This window comes from Pseudonaja textilis, chromosome 11 (assembly GCF_049901715.1).
Source record: "Pseudonaja textilis isolate UNSWEBS1 chromosome 11, rPseTex1.2, whole genome shotgun sequence".
NCBI lineage: Eukaryota > Metazoa > Chordata > Lepidosauria > Squamata > Elapidae > Pseudonaja > Pseudonaja textilis.
Window position 1 is genome coordinate 3,521,914 of NC_142000.1, and position 18,681 is coordinate 3,540,594.

At 44.8% G+C, this 18,681-nt stretch overlaps 1 protein-coding gene across 4 annotated transcripts in view; it reads right to left on the bottom strand.

The window, feature by feature from the left end:
- Positions 1 to 2,138: 2,138 nt before the first annotated feature.
- Positions 2,139 to 18,681, bottom strand: part of DOK4 (docking protein 4) — an 82,195-nt gene continuing 65,652 nt past the window's right edge. For 3 of the 4 annotated variants that reach the window (XM_087940448.1, XM_087940450.1, XM_087940449.1), the window contains exons 7-9: positions 15,710 to 15,851; positions 12,079 to 12,202; positions 2,139 to 4,911 (exon numbers count right to left, since the gene is read on the bottom strand). In XM_087940448.1, coding sequence (XP_087796574.1) covers positions 4,784 to 4,911; positions 12,079 to 12,202; positions 15,710 to 15,851 — 394 coding nt within the window. In that variant the 3' untranslated portion in view covers positions 2,139 to 4,783. The remainder of the gene's footprint in view (positions 4,912 to 12,078; positions 12,203 to 15,709; positions 15,852 to 18,681) is intronic. The other variant, XM_026714457.2, reaches the window with a different exon arrangement.

Below are 18,681 nucleotides of genomic sequence, written 5' to 3' on the forward strand. Positions count from 1 at the left end.
GCTTGTTTAAAAATTGCCAAGCATTTCTGGTTCTGGTCTGTAATTCAAATAAGCTTCAGTTTGCTTACATGGTGAAGCATTTTAGAACAGATGAAAAATGCCTGTGTCCATAATTATTCGAAAGGTTGTTTGGGCCCTAAGGTGATTGCTTTTTTACACGAAGAATTCAACCTTACAATATTTAAGTGGATAAAGGTAAATATGCTAGTGTTTAATAGGATGATTTATGGCTCATTTTACTTTGGGGAATATTTTGAAGAATGTGAGTTGCTGTATTGGCAACATTGTTAGCTTTCAAAAACAGATTTTCCAAGTTCCTTTACCCGTATCATAAATTGAGGGCGATTTTGTGAGTTTTTGTTTTGACTGGTTGGGTTTTCAGTCTGTACAGAACAGAATTAACAGTTAGAAGGGACCTTGGAGGTCTTCTAGTCCAACCCCCTGCTCAAGCAGGAAACCTTGTAACATTTCAGATAAGTGTCTGTCCAGTCTCTTCTTAGAAATCAAAACTTCTGAAGGCAAGCCATTCCCCTGGTGAATTATTCTAACTGCCAGGAAATTTCTCCTTAAGTTCTAGGTTGCTTCTCTCCTTGATTAGTTTCCACCTGTTGCTTCTTGTCCTGCCCTCAGGTGCTTTGGAGAATAGCTTGACTCCCTCTTCTTTGGGGCAGCCCCTGAGATACTGGAAGACTGATATCACATCACTCCTAGTCCTTCATTTCATTAAACCAGACATACCCAGTTCCAGCAACCGTCCGTCGTATGTTTTAGCCTCCAGTCTCCTAATCATCTTGGTTGCTCTTCTCTGCACTCTTTCCAGAGTTTCACCAACTTATTTTGATCAAGAAATAGTCAGATGGGAACAGCCATAACAGCAATAGCAATTTCACTTAGATCTTCACAGTGCTTTACAGCTCTTAAATGGTTTGCAGAATCAGCATATTGACGCCAACAATCTGGGTCCTCATTTCACTGATCTTGGAAAGATGGAGGGCTGAGTCAACCTTGAGCTGGTGAAGATTGAATTCTTGGCAGGCAGCAGAATTAGCCTGCAATGCTGCATTTTAACCACTGTGCCACAGTAGCTCATAATGACTATTGATTGAGCAATTCCATTAAAAAAAAAAAACCACCAAAAGCAACCAAAACATTTTTTTTGGCAAAGCCAACCTGTGCCTCAAATAACCCCAGCTCAGCTTTGTCTACCTCAGTTTTTCTCTTAAGCATCTGTTTCAACTTTTGTGCCAACTTGATGGCTGTATTGCACACTTAGCACTCCCTGGCTGAAAAAATGTTTCCTCTTTCTTAAGTACTAACAAATTGCTAATCTGGATTAGGTGCCTTGCCCTTCTCACTGGCGGCGCGTAAAATAGACGCTGGAGGTTGATCTTCCCCATCACCAGATGTTCTCTTTTGCTGGAAAGACGACTGGCCACCGCTCTTCAATGGCGAAAAGCCAAGAGACATGACCCTTCACATCAAGTCTCCATAGCCTTGATGGAATGGCCAGTGGGGCACTGTGGTGGAATGTAGTCTGGATTCCCGGGAGGGAGGGGCTGCTTTCTAGAGGGCAATGAGGCAGTGAAGGTTAGATAATTTGCTTAGGAGGAAGAGGGTTAAAGTAGCTCCTCTCTACCTTTTCCCAGAGTAGATAGGTAGTTCTGCAAATAGTTGCTGCACTCTGGCAAGATCCTGTCTATAGGTGAGGAACAATAAAGGAAGCCACTTTTAAGTAACTCCCATGTGTGGTTTCTTGTTCTTGAGACCTGACAGGAGGGATGCTGTAGTGTGTACCTTGGCAACATCTGGATGGTCATTTGTTTCCCCCCCCCTTGCTAGTCCAGTATTTGTCAATCTTAGCAGTTTTCAGATGTGCAGATTCAAACACCGGTCAACTCAATGCTGGCTGGGGAATTCTGGGAGTTGAAGTCTGCACCCCTTAAAAATTGGCTAAGGTTCAGAGCAGAAAACCTTTGAAACCGGGAGCCTTGCAAAGACAATCCCTGCCCACCTCCAGCCTTGAACCCCGGGCTCCAAATTTGCACCCACAATTCTGCTGTGTTTTGAGACCCTTCCGTGCCCCCCACCCACCCTCTGCCCCCGCTTCACGAAAGAAATCGTAAGAGGCAACTCTGAAGCAGTGGTGAGGCTGTGGCTAATTTAATCTCAGGCTCAGAATTGTGTTTCTGTTTTTTTGCAGATGGCCTTGGGGAGAAGAGCAAAGGGATTCTGGGGGAAATCATCAGTTACAAAACATTTGGGTGCTTTTCGCAGTCCGTGGTCTCGTTTCCCTTCCTTCCCTCCCGCCCCCAATACACTGGCGTTAAAATAGACTTCAACTGGACTTGGGAGCTGAGCTAAAACATCAGCTGATCCTCTCGGTTCATTTCCATAGTTTTCTCTCTCCTGGCTTGGAAACGCCTCCCTTCTCTCAACACACAGGATCCAAAACATGGTTATTTACACATACAAAGAGCACAAGAGAGGGAACAAATATCTCCAGCAATGATTGAGAGGAAAAAAAAATAAAGGAACAAAGTAAAGAACACAAAAACAAACCCTACCAATTGTACGACTATAAAAAGATAGCCCTTCTAAAAGTTATTCAATAAATAGTAAAACTAGAAAAACCAATTGCTTTTTGTTTAAAAAAAGTTCAGCATAGGAAATCCAGGTGCTCCATGGAAGCATTTCCCCCCCCAAGATGGCCCTTCCTAAGCTGGTAGCCTCCGAATCTCCCAGGGCATCCAATCACATCAGATAACAGATCATCAGAGTTGGAAGGGACCTTATAGGTCATCTAGTCCAACCCCTGCCCAAGCAAGAGACCCTGCACCATTCCTGAGAGATGGCAGCCCAGTCTCTTCTTGAAAGCCTCAAGTGATGGCGCTCCCACAACTTCCGAGGGCAACTTCTGTTCCGTGATCCCTTGGCAGTACGGACCAGCGATTTTGGGATTTGGAGTGGTACATCCAGAGGTCACCAGCTTGAAGAAGACTGCCTTGACTAACTGTACTGGGAAAGGAGGGAGGGAGGTGGGATGTGGGGAGAAGACGGGGGTGCATTCTCAGGAGAGGCTTTTTGAAGAAGGAAAGTAGAGAGGTTCCTTCAACAGAGTCCTTCAGAGCCCCGGAAGACCCTCCCTCCACTGTGCTTCTGCCTGAAGGCCAAGCCATGGTCAAGCTGCCAGGCTAAAAGTGGACAACCTTTTCAACTGTCCAAGAAGAGGAGAAGAAGCCGGGAATTGGAATAAGGAGGAACCTTCTGGAAGCAAGCAACTGATTGTCTCCTGCCAATCCAAAGAAGGTTGGGACTGACCAGTGGTCCCACAGCTTGTTCGGCTTCGAGGACAGAGAAAGGAGGAAGTGGTCAGCCACTGACCCCTGCCAGAAGCTTGGCCAGGCCTTGGGGGTTGTTTGTTTTGGGGGGGTGGGTAGAGGTAGGAGATAGACTTGAGGAGGGGCAAAACTTTCCAACTGGAATGTAAAAGAAATCTTCCAACAATGAAGCCACCTCAAGTTGCTTCCCCTTTTGCCATCACCGGCGTCTGCATTGTGCTGAGGCAATGGTTGGTATGAACCACAGTTGGTTGAGTAAGCCACATGGGACTGAGTGTACCTGCTAAGCTATCAACCCCGCTTGGCAAAGCACAGGGGCTGGGTTCGCCCCACACGCTGAGCCCAAATCAAAGGAGGCCTGGGGCGAAACCCAGTCAATATCTCCTCCCTTCGGGAACAGCCGGGGTCCGCGCCCTTGTGCGAACCGACCTCCAATAGAGCACCCGTGTTCGAAAAGGAAGGCCATCCAGCCCACCCCTCGCAGCTCACGACCTGTCCCCAAATAGCCCCGAGTAGAGCCAGCTTCTGGGCACAGCAAACAGAACTGAGGCCTCAAGCCCACCCACCCCCTCCATCCCACTCTCGTCCTGAGCTGGCAGCCCCACGGAGAGAGCACAGCCAGAAAGGAACTTGTGCTACCGTTACTGAGGGGTGGGGGGGGAGAGAAAGCTGGCTTCTCCGGGGAAGGCCGAAGCATCGGTGTTGGGGAAGCACTGGGGAGCAAGCTGCGTTTCCGAGGAGGGCAGGCCGAAGTCCCCAAGGAGGGAGGTGTCTTCTGTTGCTCCGCTCTCCCCTGCAGGGCCGCTGTGCCGAAAAAAAAAAAAACCAGCTTTCTTTGGGGGCCTCCCAAAGACCTGGTTGGGGTCTGCAGCACGGATCGGCAGAAGGAATGAGGCTGTTTAGGAAAACCTGGGCTGGCAGCCCCTCTTCCAGCCCCACAACCCTTTCGGGGGCCCATCCTTCGGCTCCCAAGTGACGTGGGAAGAAGATGTCAGCCCAGGCCCTGTCCAAGGTGCTGTCCCCCCACCCCATGTGAGAAAGGAAGACAAACACACACGCACACACACCCTCCCTGGGGCCGAGCCCTCCCTCCGACGGTCTAAAATATTCTGGCCTTGATGGCCAAGAGATGTGCCTTCAGGGGAGACCGCCCCCCCCCCGCTCAACTCTCTCTTGGATATATAGGATATGCATAAACAATACGATATATTGAAAATAGTTGTAATAATATATAGCTCGTCCTTTGCAGAAGATCTGGATGCCTGCTGACAATCCTGGGCCAAGCCAGGCTCATTGTCCACAGCTCCTGGGCCTCCAACTCTTTCCCTGCAGCCAAATGTCATCCCTTGGGCCTTTCGTGGAAGAGCAGGAGCAGGTGGGGGGAAAAAAAATTTCCTCGGTTCCTCGGCACCCCAACAGTTTTCCTCGCTCGGTATTGAGCGGCCTCATTGGGTAGCCGAGGTGGGGTCTTTGCCGTCGCTTTTCCCGCTCTTGGAAGAGTTTGGCTTCAGTAAGATTAGGCGGTTCAGGAGGTCAGTCTCTGAGCTGGCCTGGGGACCAGAGTAGGTGTCACCTGTGGGCAGAGAGAGAGAGATTACAGGTAATCAGAGTTGGAAGGGATCTTGTAGGTCATCTAGTCCAACCCACTGCCCAAGCCGGAGACCCTACGCCATTTCTGACAGAGGGCAGTCCAGTCTCTTCTTGAAAGCCTCCAGGGATGAAGCTCCCACAACTTCCGAAGGGAAGCTAAATGTACTAATATGGAATATACTAAGGACTGTATCCAATTGCTTACGTCCTTGAGGTGTGTTGACCCTATTCTACTTTTTGGTTTTGGCTTTGGTTGAAAAGTCAAGCCTTTGTCACTGGAACGGTTCCTGTTTGAAAGCTGAAGTTGCAATCTATAGAGGTTAGATGAAAAAATAATATAGGGGCCCTACTGATGACTGTGACTTAAGTTATATAGAAATGTGGCCTCTATAAGCCCAAGATCTATTTACAAAGGTTGGTTTCTTCTCTGGGTAGGTTTTGAGTCAGCTCCCAGCTCAAAAGGGGGAAAATAAAGTTGCTTTGGGGACACTTTCCCACAACATATTTTTTAACAAATTAACAGAATTTGAAGGGACCTTGTAGGTCATCCAGTCCAACCCCACACCCAAGCAGGAGACCCTACACTTTTTCTGACAGATGGCAGTCCTGTCTCCTCTTGAAAGTTTCCAGTGATGAAACTCCCACAACTTCCAAAGGCAACTTCTGTTCCATGGGTTGATTGTTCTCCCTGTCAGAAAATTCCTCCTTATTTCCAGGTTGAATCTCTCCTTTTTCAGTTTCCATCCATTGTCTGGCCTTTGGGTGGCTTGGAAAATAGCTTGACCCACTTCCTCCTCTCTGGGGCAGCCCCTCAAATACTGGAAGATGCTATCATGTCTCCCCTGGTCCTTCTCTTCACTAAACTTTTTCATTAGACTAGAGATTTTGTCTGGTTCAAGAGCCGAGTTTTTTCGTATCAGAGGCACCTACCAATTATAGACCTATAACATTCAACACCGAGCAAACAAAGTAGGTATAAAACAGGTCATAAAAATACAGCAAGGGTAAAAAGGATACAGATAAAATAGGATCATTAAAATGACAGGGAGTCTTTGGCTTACCACAGTTCATGTAGTGACCGTTCAAAGTTACAACAGCACTAAACAAAGTGACATGTCCATTTTTCACACTTACGACCTCTGTAACATCCCCATGGTCACATGGTCAAAATTCAGATGCTTGGCAAGTGGCTCATATTTATGACCGTTGCAGTGTCCTGGGGTCTCATGACCTTCTGACAAGCAAAGTCAATGGCGAAAGCCAGATTCACTTAATAACTGGGTTACTAACTTATCCCTGCAGTGATTCACTTAACAATTGAGGCAAGAAAGGTCATAAAATGGGGCAAATTTCACTTAACAAATGTCTCACTTAAGAGCAGAAATGTTAGGTTCAATTGTGGTTGTAAGTCAAGGACTACCTGCAGATGACATTTGCCCAGGATTTGGCCATGTCAACTCATTTCGCCTGGCCGCCATGAGGTCTGCCTCCATGCATATTGAAGGACCTTCTGTGGGCACTCCATCACTGGAGGTTTTTAAGAAGAGACTGAACAGTCACTTGTCTGAGATGGTAGAGGTTCTTCTGCTTGAGCAGCGGGGCTGGACTAGAAGACCTCTAAAGTCCCATCCAGGTCTATTCTGTTCTAACCTTCTGACATCGTATGCACTGCAGTATATGTGAGATGGATTGTTTTCCACATCTACACAGAGAATCTTCTATAGGGAAGTCGCATTTTCTTAGATGGTCCTTTGATCTTGAAGTAACTATGAAGAAGTTGCTCCCAGTCTATACAGTCCTTGACTTAAAACCATTTGTTTAATGACCATTCATAGTTACATCAGGACTGAAAAATGACTTATGACTGGTTCTCACACTTATGACCGTTGCAGAATCCCCATGGTCAAGTGATGAAAATTTGGGCACTTGGACAACTGAGATGTTGTTAAAGAGAAGTCCTTCTTGGAAACGGAGGAGAAATTTCCTCACAATGAGGACTATTAATCAGTGGAACGAATTCCTTCAGAAGTTGTGGGTGCTTGTAGCTTGCACCCCCTTTTCCCCACTGCTTTTCCTTCCCTTCATTTCCTATTTTATTTTCTGTTCTTTGTATTTTATATAATAAAAGGAATAAAATTTGAAAAATAGAAGTTGTGAGGGCCCTCCATCCCCAGAGGTCTTCAAGAAGAGACTGGGCAGCCATTTGTCTGGGATGGAATAAGGCCTTTTGTTTTGGGCAAGGAGTGGGACTAGAAGACCTTCGAGGTCCCTTCCAACCTCATGATTCTGTGCTCTGTGTATGGATGACTGCTGTAGCATGCCAGGGTCATGGGATTGCCATTGGTGACCTTTGAGACAGGCTTCCAGGATAGTCAATGGGGAAAGCCAGATTCGGCAGCACAATTCACTTCCCTGTGACAAAAACAAGTTATAAAATTTGGGCCTGATTCACTTAGCAGCTGCCTTGTTTAGCAGCAGAAATTCTGGTTCCAATTGTGGCCACAAGGTGAAGACTATCTGTACCTTTTTCTGAAAGAAAAAAAAAAAGATTGCACCCAAAGCGGCTGATAGCAATGAGAACTAAATGGAGTCTCCAACCCAGGTGTCCAATGTGAGGTCATAACAAATGGCGGCCGTGATGATGTAATCAATATGAGTCTAGAAAGAAGCTAGCAAAGTCAAGATATATTGCCTTTTGGGTGTGTGAATTGCACGTGCGGCACACATTAAAAAGGGTGGGATTCTGATTGCATGAATGCGTCCGCCATCTTGAGGGTTTTTTATTAAACCCTGCAGACACATTTGACCCAAATCCAGAATGTTCTACTGCTTACAATCAGGTTTGGGAAACTGAAGATGGGGGGAAGATTTCTCTCCCCAGATGCTGTTTAGAAGCTTCCCATTATTCATCTGCCTATCTGTTTTTGGAAAGTTGAATGCTGGAATAGACAAATCATTGAACAGATTTCAGCAATCGCTTCTGTTCTTGAAGGCATGGGAAGGATGTCACTGGTGGCTGTCTTGCAAGCAGATTTATCCCACTCTGGCAACATTGGAAGAGAGGAAATTGAGTCCTAGGGATAAGCAGAGGAATCAAGAACTCCAGGGACCATCAGTCCATCTCTAGCAAGGGAAGGGGACTCAAATAATTCTTGAAGAGTGTGGGGGTGAGCAGAGAACTCCAACATCACTCAGCCTCCAGAAGCACAAAGGCTTAAGGATGCAAAAGGAGAGAGCTGAAATGCAGAAAGAACAGAACAGCATAGCATAAAATAGAATGGAGTGGAGTGGCATGGAATTAAATAGAGAGAAGAGAGATTCCAAGGAAGAACCCAAAAGAACTTTGTCTGTTCATGACATCTGCTTAAAAGCAGCTCTTCTGAACTGCCACGTTAGCAATTCCAGTACTTGATTGATTTTATTTGAGCTTTGAAGCAGGATTGGGACCAGTTGGGATGGCAAATAAATAGCCCCACAGCTGGTGGAGAAGTAGAAAAAACATCCACCAAGAAGATGCCAACTATGTAGAGCCATCAGGAAAATAATACAGAGAAGGATCACTCAAAAGTGTCCTTGCATTTTTTCCTGTTTTGTTAATTTTTTTTCAGAGTTCACAAACACACAGCTACCTCTCCTCTCCAAGGGAATCTCAAATGCCCCTTGCAAGGAAGCTCTTCGGGTCTTGATAAGAGTTATCTGCTTCTGCCATGAGGCCAGTGGCTTCAGCCTCACCCCTGCCAAGAAAACTCCAAAAGGTTATTCCAGTTCTTAAAAGAAATGGATTGTCTACTTCTGTTTCAGAATTGGAGCCGATCCTGGATGGAACCATTCTGGATAGAGCACCCAAGCCTTTGGTTTCCATCAGACCACTGCTTAAACAAAGCTGTTTAACATTAGTGAACCTTTTGGTTCCTCACTCCGATTCTGGCGAGCTGTTGTTAGGCTATGGACTTCTACAATACTGTACTGGTTTCCTTTTCAGATTGCAGAAGCTGCAGTTTTGCTTTACAATTTTTTTTAAAGTCTTTGGAAGATCACCTTTCAATCCCTGTGGCAAACAAGGCTCGACAAGTAGAATGTGCCAAGTGCTCCAGATCTTCCTCTTGTGGATTGTTTTGACATATTTGCGGCGACCAGTTCAGGTTCAAAGATTAACGGGCAGGTTTGACTAGATCCAGGTTGAAAGGTTAAAAGGCAGGTTGAACTAGGGCAGTGAGGTTAATGAAGCTCCATGACATCCTTGGACGCTTCTAGGCAAACCTCTCTCTCCCGGATCTAAACATGCGTAAGAATATATCCCACCTTTCAGAACTCTTTTAAGTAGAAATAAATTAGGCGTTTATATTAGGTCTCAGCAGATGAAAGCACCTGCTCAGCTTTCCCTGAATTGAAAAGCCAGGTAGGATTAGTCCTACTCAAGGTGAACATGGGACATCTCAGAAGTGGAAGTGAGACTGGAGACTTGAAAGAAGTCCCAGAAGAGGCTAAAGGCAAATGGCTTCTGCACTGTAGCCAAGAAGAACATCTGGATGTCCATGAAGTCACCAAGCAGCTCAAATTCAAGGAAGCTTCAGAGTTTAGAAATATAGAAACACAGAAAACTAATAGCAGGGGAGGAAAAAAACCAGTGGTCCATTAAGTCTGCCCTTTGAGTTTACTTGTTTTTTTTAATTACTTAATTTATTATTTTTAATTATTAGTTTTATTTTTTATTGATTTTTATTTTATTTCACTTTTCATTTCTGTCAGAGGGCAGGACATGTAACCCAAGCAACCTTAAACTTGGTGATTGATGACTGACCCACTGCCTCTGTTGGAAGTTGGTTCCAAGCTACCTCTCTCTGTGAAGTAATACTTTCTATCATTACTTTTGAACTTCTCTCCTTAAGTTTAAGGTTATTTGTTTATTTATTTTGGAAAATTTATATTGCCGTCTCCTCACCTGTGGCAACTCAAGGCAGCTTACGCCCCCTAATCTAATGTCATTGAATAATCCAATTTAATAATTTAAACTATACGTAAAACTGATTGTTCCTACTGCTGTTGTGAATTCTTTTATAACTGCTTTATTATGACCACTATTAACTGTTGTCCTATATCGGCAACCTTGGATTCTTTGCTCTTACATTTGAATATTATAAATATCTACATACTTCCCCTTGGGAGCTTTAGTGAAGCCATCAGAAAGAACTTCACAAATTCTTACAACAGAGGAATCGATCGCCAAGACAGAGAATGACTCTGAATGAAGGCGCATTTCAAATAAATGAATTCGCTGGACAGGATCCAGACACAGTGGAGCTTTGCTTTCTTAGCTCCAGAGACAAAATGGAAAGATGCTCTCTGGAAATCAATAGTGTTTAAAAGTGCCTAACTCTATTTGGACTGAGCCCCTGTACATCAATATGCGGATGGAACACAGCCTGCTGAATGATTGACTTCAGAATATCATCTCAACGTTGCTTTAAATTAAAGCTGTCCTGTCAGCTTGCTTATATTTAGCCATGTACGATCCAGAAAAAGCATTTCACGTTCAAAAGGATGCAAGAGCAGTCAAAGAACAGAACACCAGAGACGGAAGGGATTTTGGAGATCTTCTAGTCCAACACGCTACGTGAGCAGGAGGCTCTATACATTTTCAGTCAAGTGGCTGTCCAGTCTCTTCTTATAAACCTCCAGCAATGAAGCGCCCATGATTTCTGGTGGCAAGCTGTTCCACTGGTTAATTGTCCTCACTGTTAGGCAGTTTCTCCTTAGTTCTAGGTTGCTTCTCTCCTTGATTAGTTTCCATCCATTGTTTCTTTTCTTGCCTTCTTGTGTTTTGGAGCGTAATTTGACCCCCTCCTTTGTGGCAGCCCCTCAAATATTGGATGACTGCTCACATGTTACCCCTAGTTCTTCTTTTCACTAGACTAGACATACCTAATTCCTGCAACGGTTCTTCATATGTTTTAGCCTCCAGGACCCTAATCATCTTTGTTGCTCTTCTCTGCACTCTTTCTGTAGGTTCTCAATACCTATTTTGTATCACGGTGACCAGAACTGAATACAATACTCCAAGTGGGGCCTCACCAGTGGAGTAGAAAGTGTGTCATGCCACTGTTGGAGTCTGACTCTGAGGGGGAGGAGGAATAGCCGACAGGGAGTGGAAGTGTGCAGGGGTGGGATCCGACTGGTTTAACTACTGGTTCGGTGATTTACAATTTGCACACGCATGTGCACCTGACGCGCACTGTGCATGCGTGTGAATCACCATCAGCTTGATGCCTGGAGAGCTGAGCAGCACTGTGCGCGGGTGAACAGCGGTTGTAAAAGCACTTTTTTCCTGCTTTTTCAACCGCAGCTGTGCCGCGCAAAGCAGCTGAGGTTGAAAACGCAGGAAATAAAGTTCAGGTAAGAGCCCGGGTGGGTGTGTGGGCCGAAACAGCAGCATACATAGAACTGGTTTCATGTCTGCTGCTCTTCAGAGCTACCGGTTCTACAGAGCCGGACAGAACCAGTAGAATCCAACCCCTGGAAGTGTGGCTCCAGAGGTTGTGGAGGAAACTGGGGAAGGGCACAGGCTGGCTGGGCATTCAGAGGAAGACCCAAACCCATCCCCTCTTCATCCTAGGGCATGCAGGGAGGAGCGGATAAGGGAGAAATGTGAATGGTGTGGTCTATGGGGGAGGAAAGGGCCCTGATCCCCTTCATGGGCTGCAGCTGTGAGGACTGTTTAAAAGGACAAACTGCGCATGGCCCAGTGCTAGAAACAAAGCATGAAATAATTCTAGTCTTTCAGTTCTTATCTGAGTTTGGTGTCCTTCCCAGTGTGTGTATTTTGATATCTGTGGACGTCTTCAAGCCCTTATCCTGCCTTGTTCTCAGCAATTGCTTCAGTGTGGTTTGCGTTGTTTTTTCTACTTATAATTTATACGTATTTTGAGTTTGAATGGTATTTCTTCCTTTCGCGCAACTGTTTGTGGGGCCGTTTGTTCTCCAGTCAATGATAATTGGACCTTAGAAGCCAAGTTGAAGGAATTCAAGGGACTTCACCTGTTTTTGTGACTTTGTTGCTTTTGTATCCCACCCTGGGTCATCACAAAGTATTACTATCACTCCACATGATCTTGAAACTATCCCCGTTGAATGGAAGAAGATGCGCACTCACCCCCATAGCTGGAAGACTCGGCGATGTTCTGTGAGCCGGTGATATGATGCCAGTAAGCACTGCGTGGCAGCATGGTGGTAGGTGTGCAAGGATAGGAATAATGCTCTGTCCCCTTGTTCAACAACTGGAAAAGTAGAAAGAGGTGAGGAGGTGAGCTTCCAAAATCTGAATTGTTTTAAGGGTTTTTTTTTTTAACTGGTTTTATTTTTTTAAATGGGTCTTTAAATTTTTTATTGGAATAGATTTTCTGAGCTGTAAGATGCCCTGAGTCATTGACTGAGATGGACGGCCATAGAAATTGAATGAATAAATGAATGAATAGATAGATGGATGGATGGATGGATGGATGAATGAATGAATGAATGAATGAATGAATGAATGAATGAAAATGAAGGAAGGAAGGAATCTGCAGCATTCAACAAAAGGGCTCTGTACAATGGGGCAAAGAATCCATGTTAAAATACTTCAGAGTTCCCTTGAAGGAGTCTTATCTATTTCTGTTGGTCTGCCATAAAGGGGCCACTTTATTAATAGCAATCGTAATAGCACCTAGACTTATATACCATTTCACAGTGCTTTAGAGCCACCTCTAAGTGGTTTACAGAGTCAGCATTATTGCCCCCAACAATCTGGATCCTCATTTTACCAAAGGATGGAAGGCTGAGTCAACCTTAATGACATGAGACCTCAAGCTTCTCAAACTTGGAAACGTTAAACTCCGCGGAGTTCGACTCCCAGAATTGGCTGGAGAGTTCTGGGAGTTGAAGTCCACATTGTTTAAAGTTGTTATGGTTAAGAAACATTCGGTTTCTTCTGGTCCCTGCTGGCTTTGGGAAGCTGGCACGTTGCAGGAGGTTTTTCCTTTAGAGCAGGGGTCCCCAACCACCGGGCCGCAGACCGGTACCGGTCCGTGGAACATTTCCTACCGGGCCGCCGGTTTGCTGGGCGCTGCCATCTTGTTTGACAAGAAAGTGCTTCTGGGTGAGCTTTTCCGGTTGGAAAGCGGCGTTTGGGTCCTGAAGGAATCCTCGCGCCTTAGTTTCATCGAAGGGGGGGCTTCGAATGAAACTAAGGCGCGAGGATTCTTTCAGCACCCAAGGCAAGGCTAGCTGAGTGACCGTCCCGAAGCTGTCCTGAAGCGAAGCCCATCGACAAAGGAGAAGTTGAAGATGCGGGGAGAAGCGGGGGACGGCTGGCTGGCCGGTCGCTCAGCTCGCCTTGCCTTGTCATGTGTGCTGATTCTGGTACCGGGCCGCGGATCATTTTGTGATGCTGGTACCGGGCCCGGCACAAAAAAGGTTGGGGACCACTGCTTTAGAGAACTAATTGAACTGAATTAAAAAGTGGTCAAAACAGCTGTTTTTCCTTCATTCCCCAACCATATCCAGCAGCCAAAAGGCACTGCTATCCGGCCTGCTCTGTTGGCACCTTTGAGATAGATGGACGCCAACTCCCAGAATCCCCTAGTAAGCTAGGAGCTCACCCATCTTAAAGTTGCTGAACAGCAAAAGTTTTATGTTTTTAAAATTTGAAAACTTAATAATATTTATTTTTTAAAAAAACAGTCTACAGAAGCTGCATTGATGCCATCCCATGTAGTCTCATGAAACGTTCCCCTTTCTCAATAACTGCATGGGTTTCTGGTTTTCATATTCCCCTTGGGAAAGCATCAGTCTAAAAAGCAAAAGCAAGCAGAATACCATCTCACTTTGGATCAACAACGCCCCAAGCTGTGAGAGACAAGGGGAGATCAGGCCAGGTTGGTGGACAGTAGGTTGGCAATTCACCCAAAGAGCCAGAACAATCTTCATTGACAAAATCCTTATTTTATGGTCTTCTTGCTTGCTACAGTCGGTGTTTTGGAAACCTTTTCAAGGAATGTTACCCCAAACAGTGTGGCTATAAAGAGATAAAGGCACCACTAATGTGGACAATCCTGATAAAAGGCAGGGTTTCAGATAATGGCAGTGTTTGGTTTTTATAGTGCCTTAATCTAAGCTCAAGGGCTGTGTACAACTCCAAAATAATTCTGTTTTTTTTTTTGCTCTGGGGTGAAGCTGAGGCACTTATCTCCCCCTTTAACTCGCCGTAACACTCAAGGCCAAACACGTCCTTTACTCACTGTAGTGACATCATAACCACAACCTCACTCCTTGGAGTCCACAAACAGGGTCCAAAACCACTTGATTAAAAAAAAAAAACCCTAAACAAAGTCAATCTAATGTAGTTACTTAGTTTCTCCATTCCATATGACCATCTAATTCAGAGGTGGTATTCAGCAGGTTCTGACTGGTTCTGGAGAACTGGTAGTGGAAATTTTGAGTAGTTTGGAGAACCGGCAAATCCCACCTCTGACTGGCCCCGCCAACCCCATCTCTTCTCTGCCTCCCATTGAGTCCCAGCTGATCGGCTGGGTCTCCTTAGGTTGCCCTGCCCAGGAGAACAGAGCTGGAAAGCAGGTTAGTGGGGTCGGGAGGGAACGGGGATTTTTAAGTAACTTTCCCCTGTCACGCCCACCAAGCCACGCCCACATAACTGGTAGTAAAAATTTTTGAATCCCACCATTGATTCTAATTGCTGATGTTTGGCACGACAGGTGAGTTAAGATAGTTATGTCAATTAATGATGTTAGACCAGTTTTTCAACCTTGGCAATTTTAAGATGTGTGGACTTCAACTCTTCAGCATGGCTGGCTGGGGAGTTCTGGAAGTTGAAGTCCATCAGTTTAAATTTTCTAAGGTTACAAAATAATAGAGTGAGACAAATGACGCTTCGCATCTCTCCGATGTTTTAAAGAGGTTGAAATATGTTTGAATAGTAGTAGCTTGGGTTGGTAGCTGGGCTGTTGGGCTGATTTTGGCAATTTGGTTGCAAAATGTTTTGTCACCATTCGAGGAGACATCGTCAGTGTGTTCTGAGTTGTGTTTGTCTGTCAGAACACCGGCCTTTAAATACCTTTTTGTGTGAGGTCTCAAGAATCAACTTCCTGCCGGCTCAGACTCCTCACCTCCCTTTTCCACTCCTCTTGTGAGCTGTAGGCAGGATTTATACAGCTCGGTTTTGCAAGAGATGGATGACTTCCCATCTCTAAAGAACAACCTTCTACCACTTTCCGAATTCCCCAAACCAGCAGGGAACAGAAAAAAACTCAGTGTTTCTTAAGCTGGTGGTAAAATGCTACCGGTTTGGCCTGGTTCACCTGAACCGGTAGTAAAAAATAAAGCTCCAACGATCAGATGAAAGAAGAAGAGAAAAGTGCAGGATCCTCTTAGCTGATTGTCAGAGCCTCAGCTAGTGTTTGGAAAGCTGCATGGGCTTGCATTAGGTGCGCATACACGCAGAGCGCATGATCACCAAACCGGTAGGGAAACTGGTAGAATCCCACCAACGTGGTGGACCTCAACTCCCAGAATTGCTGGCTGGGGAATTCTGGATGTTGAATCCCACATAGTTTAAAATTGCTGGGGAGCTGAAGTCCACATAGCTTAAAGGTCCCAAGTTTAAGAAGCTCAAGAAACTGATCTAACATCATTAACTGGTCCCAAGGTGTTTGGAAGATGCCCAACAAACAGATGGCTCAGAAGCCCCAAAATATCAGCCTTCCCCTCCACCGGCAGGAATGGACACTCACTCTCACGTTCTTCTCCATCTCCATCAGGACGCGCTTGTGCTGCTCGGCAATGGCTAAGGTGGCGCTGTGCACTCTCTGATAGATCTCTTCGCCCTCCTGGGTCTGGAAGGTGTACAGCCCTTCGCCTGCATCACACATCCTGCTAAGCAACAAGAAATATCCAAGGGTCAAGACGGAGATTGCAGCAAAAGGGGCCCGTTCTTCTCCCTCGGGAGACATGGACCCGTGTGCGGCTTCTCAGGGTATATTCATGAACTGGAATAGAGCATGGTAACAAGGTCAGCCAAGGAATAGGCATAGCAACTAAATCAGCCAATGAGGACAGTTTGGAAACTGAAACTAGAAGCAGCCTAGGCGTGGCTCTATATTAAGCTCTGCAGCTCTGTTAGATCTTAGACTGTCTACTATTGACCACACCCCTTTCCTAAGAGGTCTATAGGGGACGTGCATAAGCACACCAACGTGCCTACCGTCCCTGTCCTATTGTTTCTTTTATTTTCTTTTATTTTTTTTATATGTATCCATGTATTCATAACTATGTTCTTACTTATTTTTTTATTTTATTTTTTATTTGTCAATTGCTTACAAGATAATAGGCATAAGTAAAAACATAGTTATGAATACATGGATACATATAAGAAATATATAACTTCTGACGATCAGCTGAATGAAGAAAGAAGAGAAAAGTGCAGGATCCTCTTAGCTGATTGGCTGATTGGTGATTTTGGTGATTCCCACCACCGTGGGGGGCCTCAACTCCCAGAATTGCTGACTGGGGAATTCTGGATGTTGAATGCCACATAGTTTAAAATTGCTGGGGAGCTGAAGTCCACATAGCTTAAAGCTCCCAAGTTTGAAAAACTCAAGAAACTGGTCTAACATCATTAATTGGTCCCAAGGTGTTATAGATAGATAGGTAGGTAGGTAGGTAGGTAGGTAGGTAGATGGATAGATAGATAGATAGATATGTAGATAGATAGGTAGATAGATAAATAGATAGATAGATAGATAGATAGATAGATAGATAGATAGATAGATAGATAGACAGACAAACAGATAGATACGCAGATAGATACGTAGATAGATAGATAGATAGATAGATAGATAGATAGATAGATAGATAGATAGATAGAAAGAAAGAAAGAAAGAAAGAAAGAAAGAAAGAAAGAAAGAAAGAAAGAAAGAAAGAAAGAAAGAAAGAAAGAAAGAAAGAAAGTTGTAGCAACGTTTCGGCAGAATCTCATCTGCCATCATCAGGCTTCTGTATAGTGTTCGTCTGTCCTTAAAGTTGCCATTTGGAGACCTCTGTGTTAAACAGAGCCCAGATGTATCCTTTCCAAATCTGAAACCCTCCCACAAGAGCAAAAGACGAGAGGAATGGAACCTGCCTTTTCTTGGAGGGTTTTTCTTTTTGCCTCTGGCAGGGGGTGGGTGGGTGGGTGGGGATTATTCCTTTGCTTTCTCTGCCAGCAAAACAGTTTTATTGTTAGAACAGAGCCCCACTGCCTCAGAGCAGGGCGTGGTGACGCTGGAAAAACCCTCTAATCATGGTATTAAAAAGCCAGGCAGTCAGGGAAGGTCTGGAATAAAAAGGGGAAGATCCTATTTCTTGCCTTTGTAGATGGTAATTACCTCCTAGGTGCAGAGAGGGGAAGTCTAAACTGGTGTTTCTTAACCTTGTTGATTTTAAGAGATGGGGACCTCAACTCCCAGGTTTCAACTCCCAGAATCCTGAGAGTTGAAATCCACACATCTTAAAGTTGCCAAGGTTGAGAAATACTGGTCCAAAAACTTGCAAATAATAATAATAATAATAACACGAGTGGCCTATAAAAGGAGGAAGCTGAAAGGTCCTGGAAACCGGGTTCTGGCTTCACAGGGATGAGACTGAAAGCCTTAAAATTAAACCCAATGTTACAAAATTTCATTTAGAGACCATTTCAAAATTACAACAGCACTGAAAAAAAAAACGGCTAGTTTTTCACACTGATGACTGTTGTAGTATATCCCCATAGTCACGTGATCAAAATTCAGCAAAAGTACATTCCACACTTATCTTACAAAGATTGTAACTAAGCTACTGAATCTTCTGCCTAGGAAAATCCTTAATTGGAGAACGTGATTGATGACATCCAGCTTGTGAATGTGCTCAAGTGGAGAATCTGGTTTATGAGACACCCAGGGGGGAGGGGGGAAACAGGGTCACAGGGGACTGTAAGTTACGTATGCCAGAGTTGGCTTCACAGAGGGCAGTGCCAATATGTTGCCTCTAATAAATCCTTTGAAGTTGGTTGAAGTTTGGTTCGAGAATCACGATTTCATTAGGGCGATTGCTGGAATCCTGACACACCTTTTGTGACATGACAATAAAATCTATGGGGAAGCTGGATTCACTTAACAACGGTTTGACTACTTTAACAACTGCAGCAATTCACTTGACAACAATGGCAAGAAAGGTTGTAAAATGGGAGCAAAGCTCACTTAACAAATGTTTCACTTAGCAACAGAAATTTTGGGCTCTGATGAAAGCTGAGGATTGCCTGTACATTCTCTCTTTTGCGTAGCGAGATGTTTTCGTATCTAACTTTTGCTGAAAGGTAGGTTGCCCGTAACCACAAGCAACCTATCCTGGCCATGGTTTCTGCTGTATCCAGGGTTCCATCCTGCCCCCAGTCCATGAATATTGGTAGAGAGCAAGGGAGAATGCAGAGGGCAAAGAATGACATGTGCTTTACAACACACTGTGAAGAATTTGGCCTAGTGGTTAAGGCACCAGGTTAGAAGGCAAGAGACGGTGAGCTCAAGTCCACCTTAGCTATGGAAGGCAGCTTGGTGACTTTGGACCAATCGGCAGGAGATAGTGAATTCTAGTCCTGCTTTAGGAATGAAAGCTGTGTTAGGAATATAAGTCACCTAACAGGTATTTGGGTTAGAAATATATAAACTAGGATAAACATTTTAAAACTGTATCT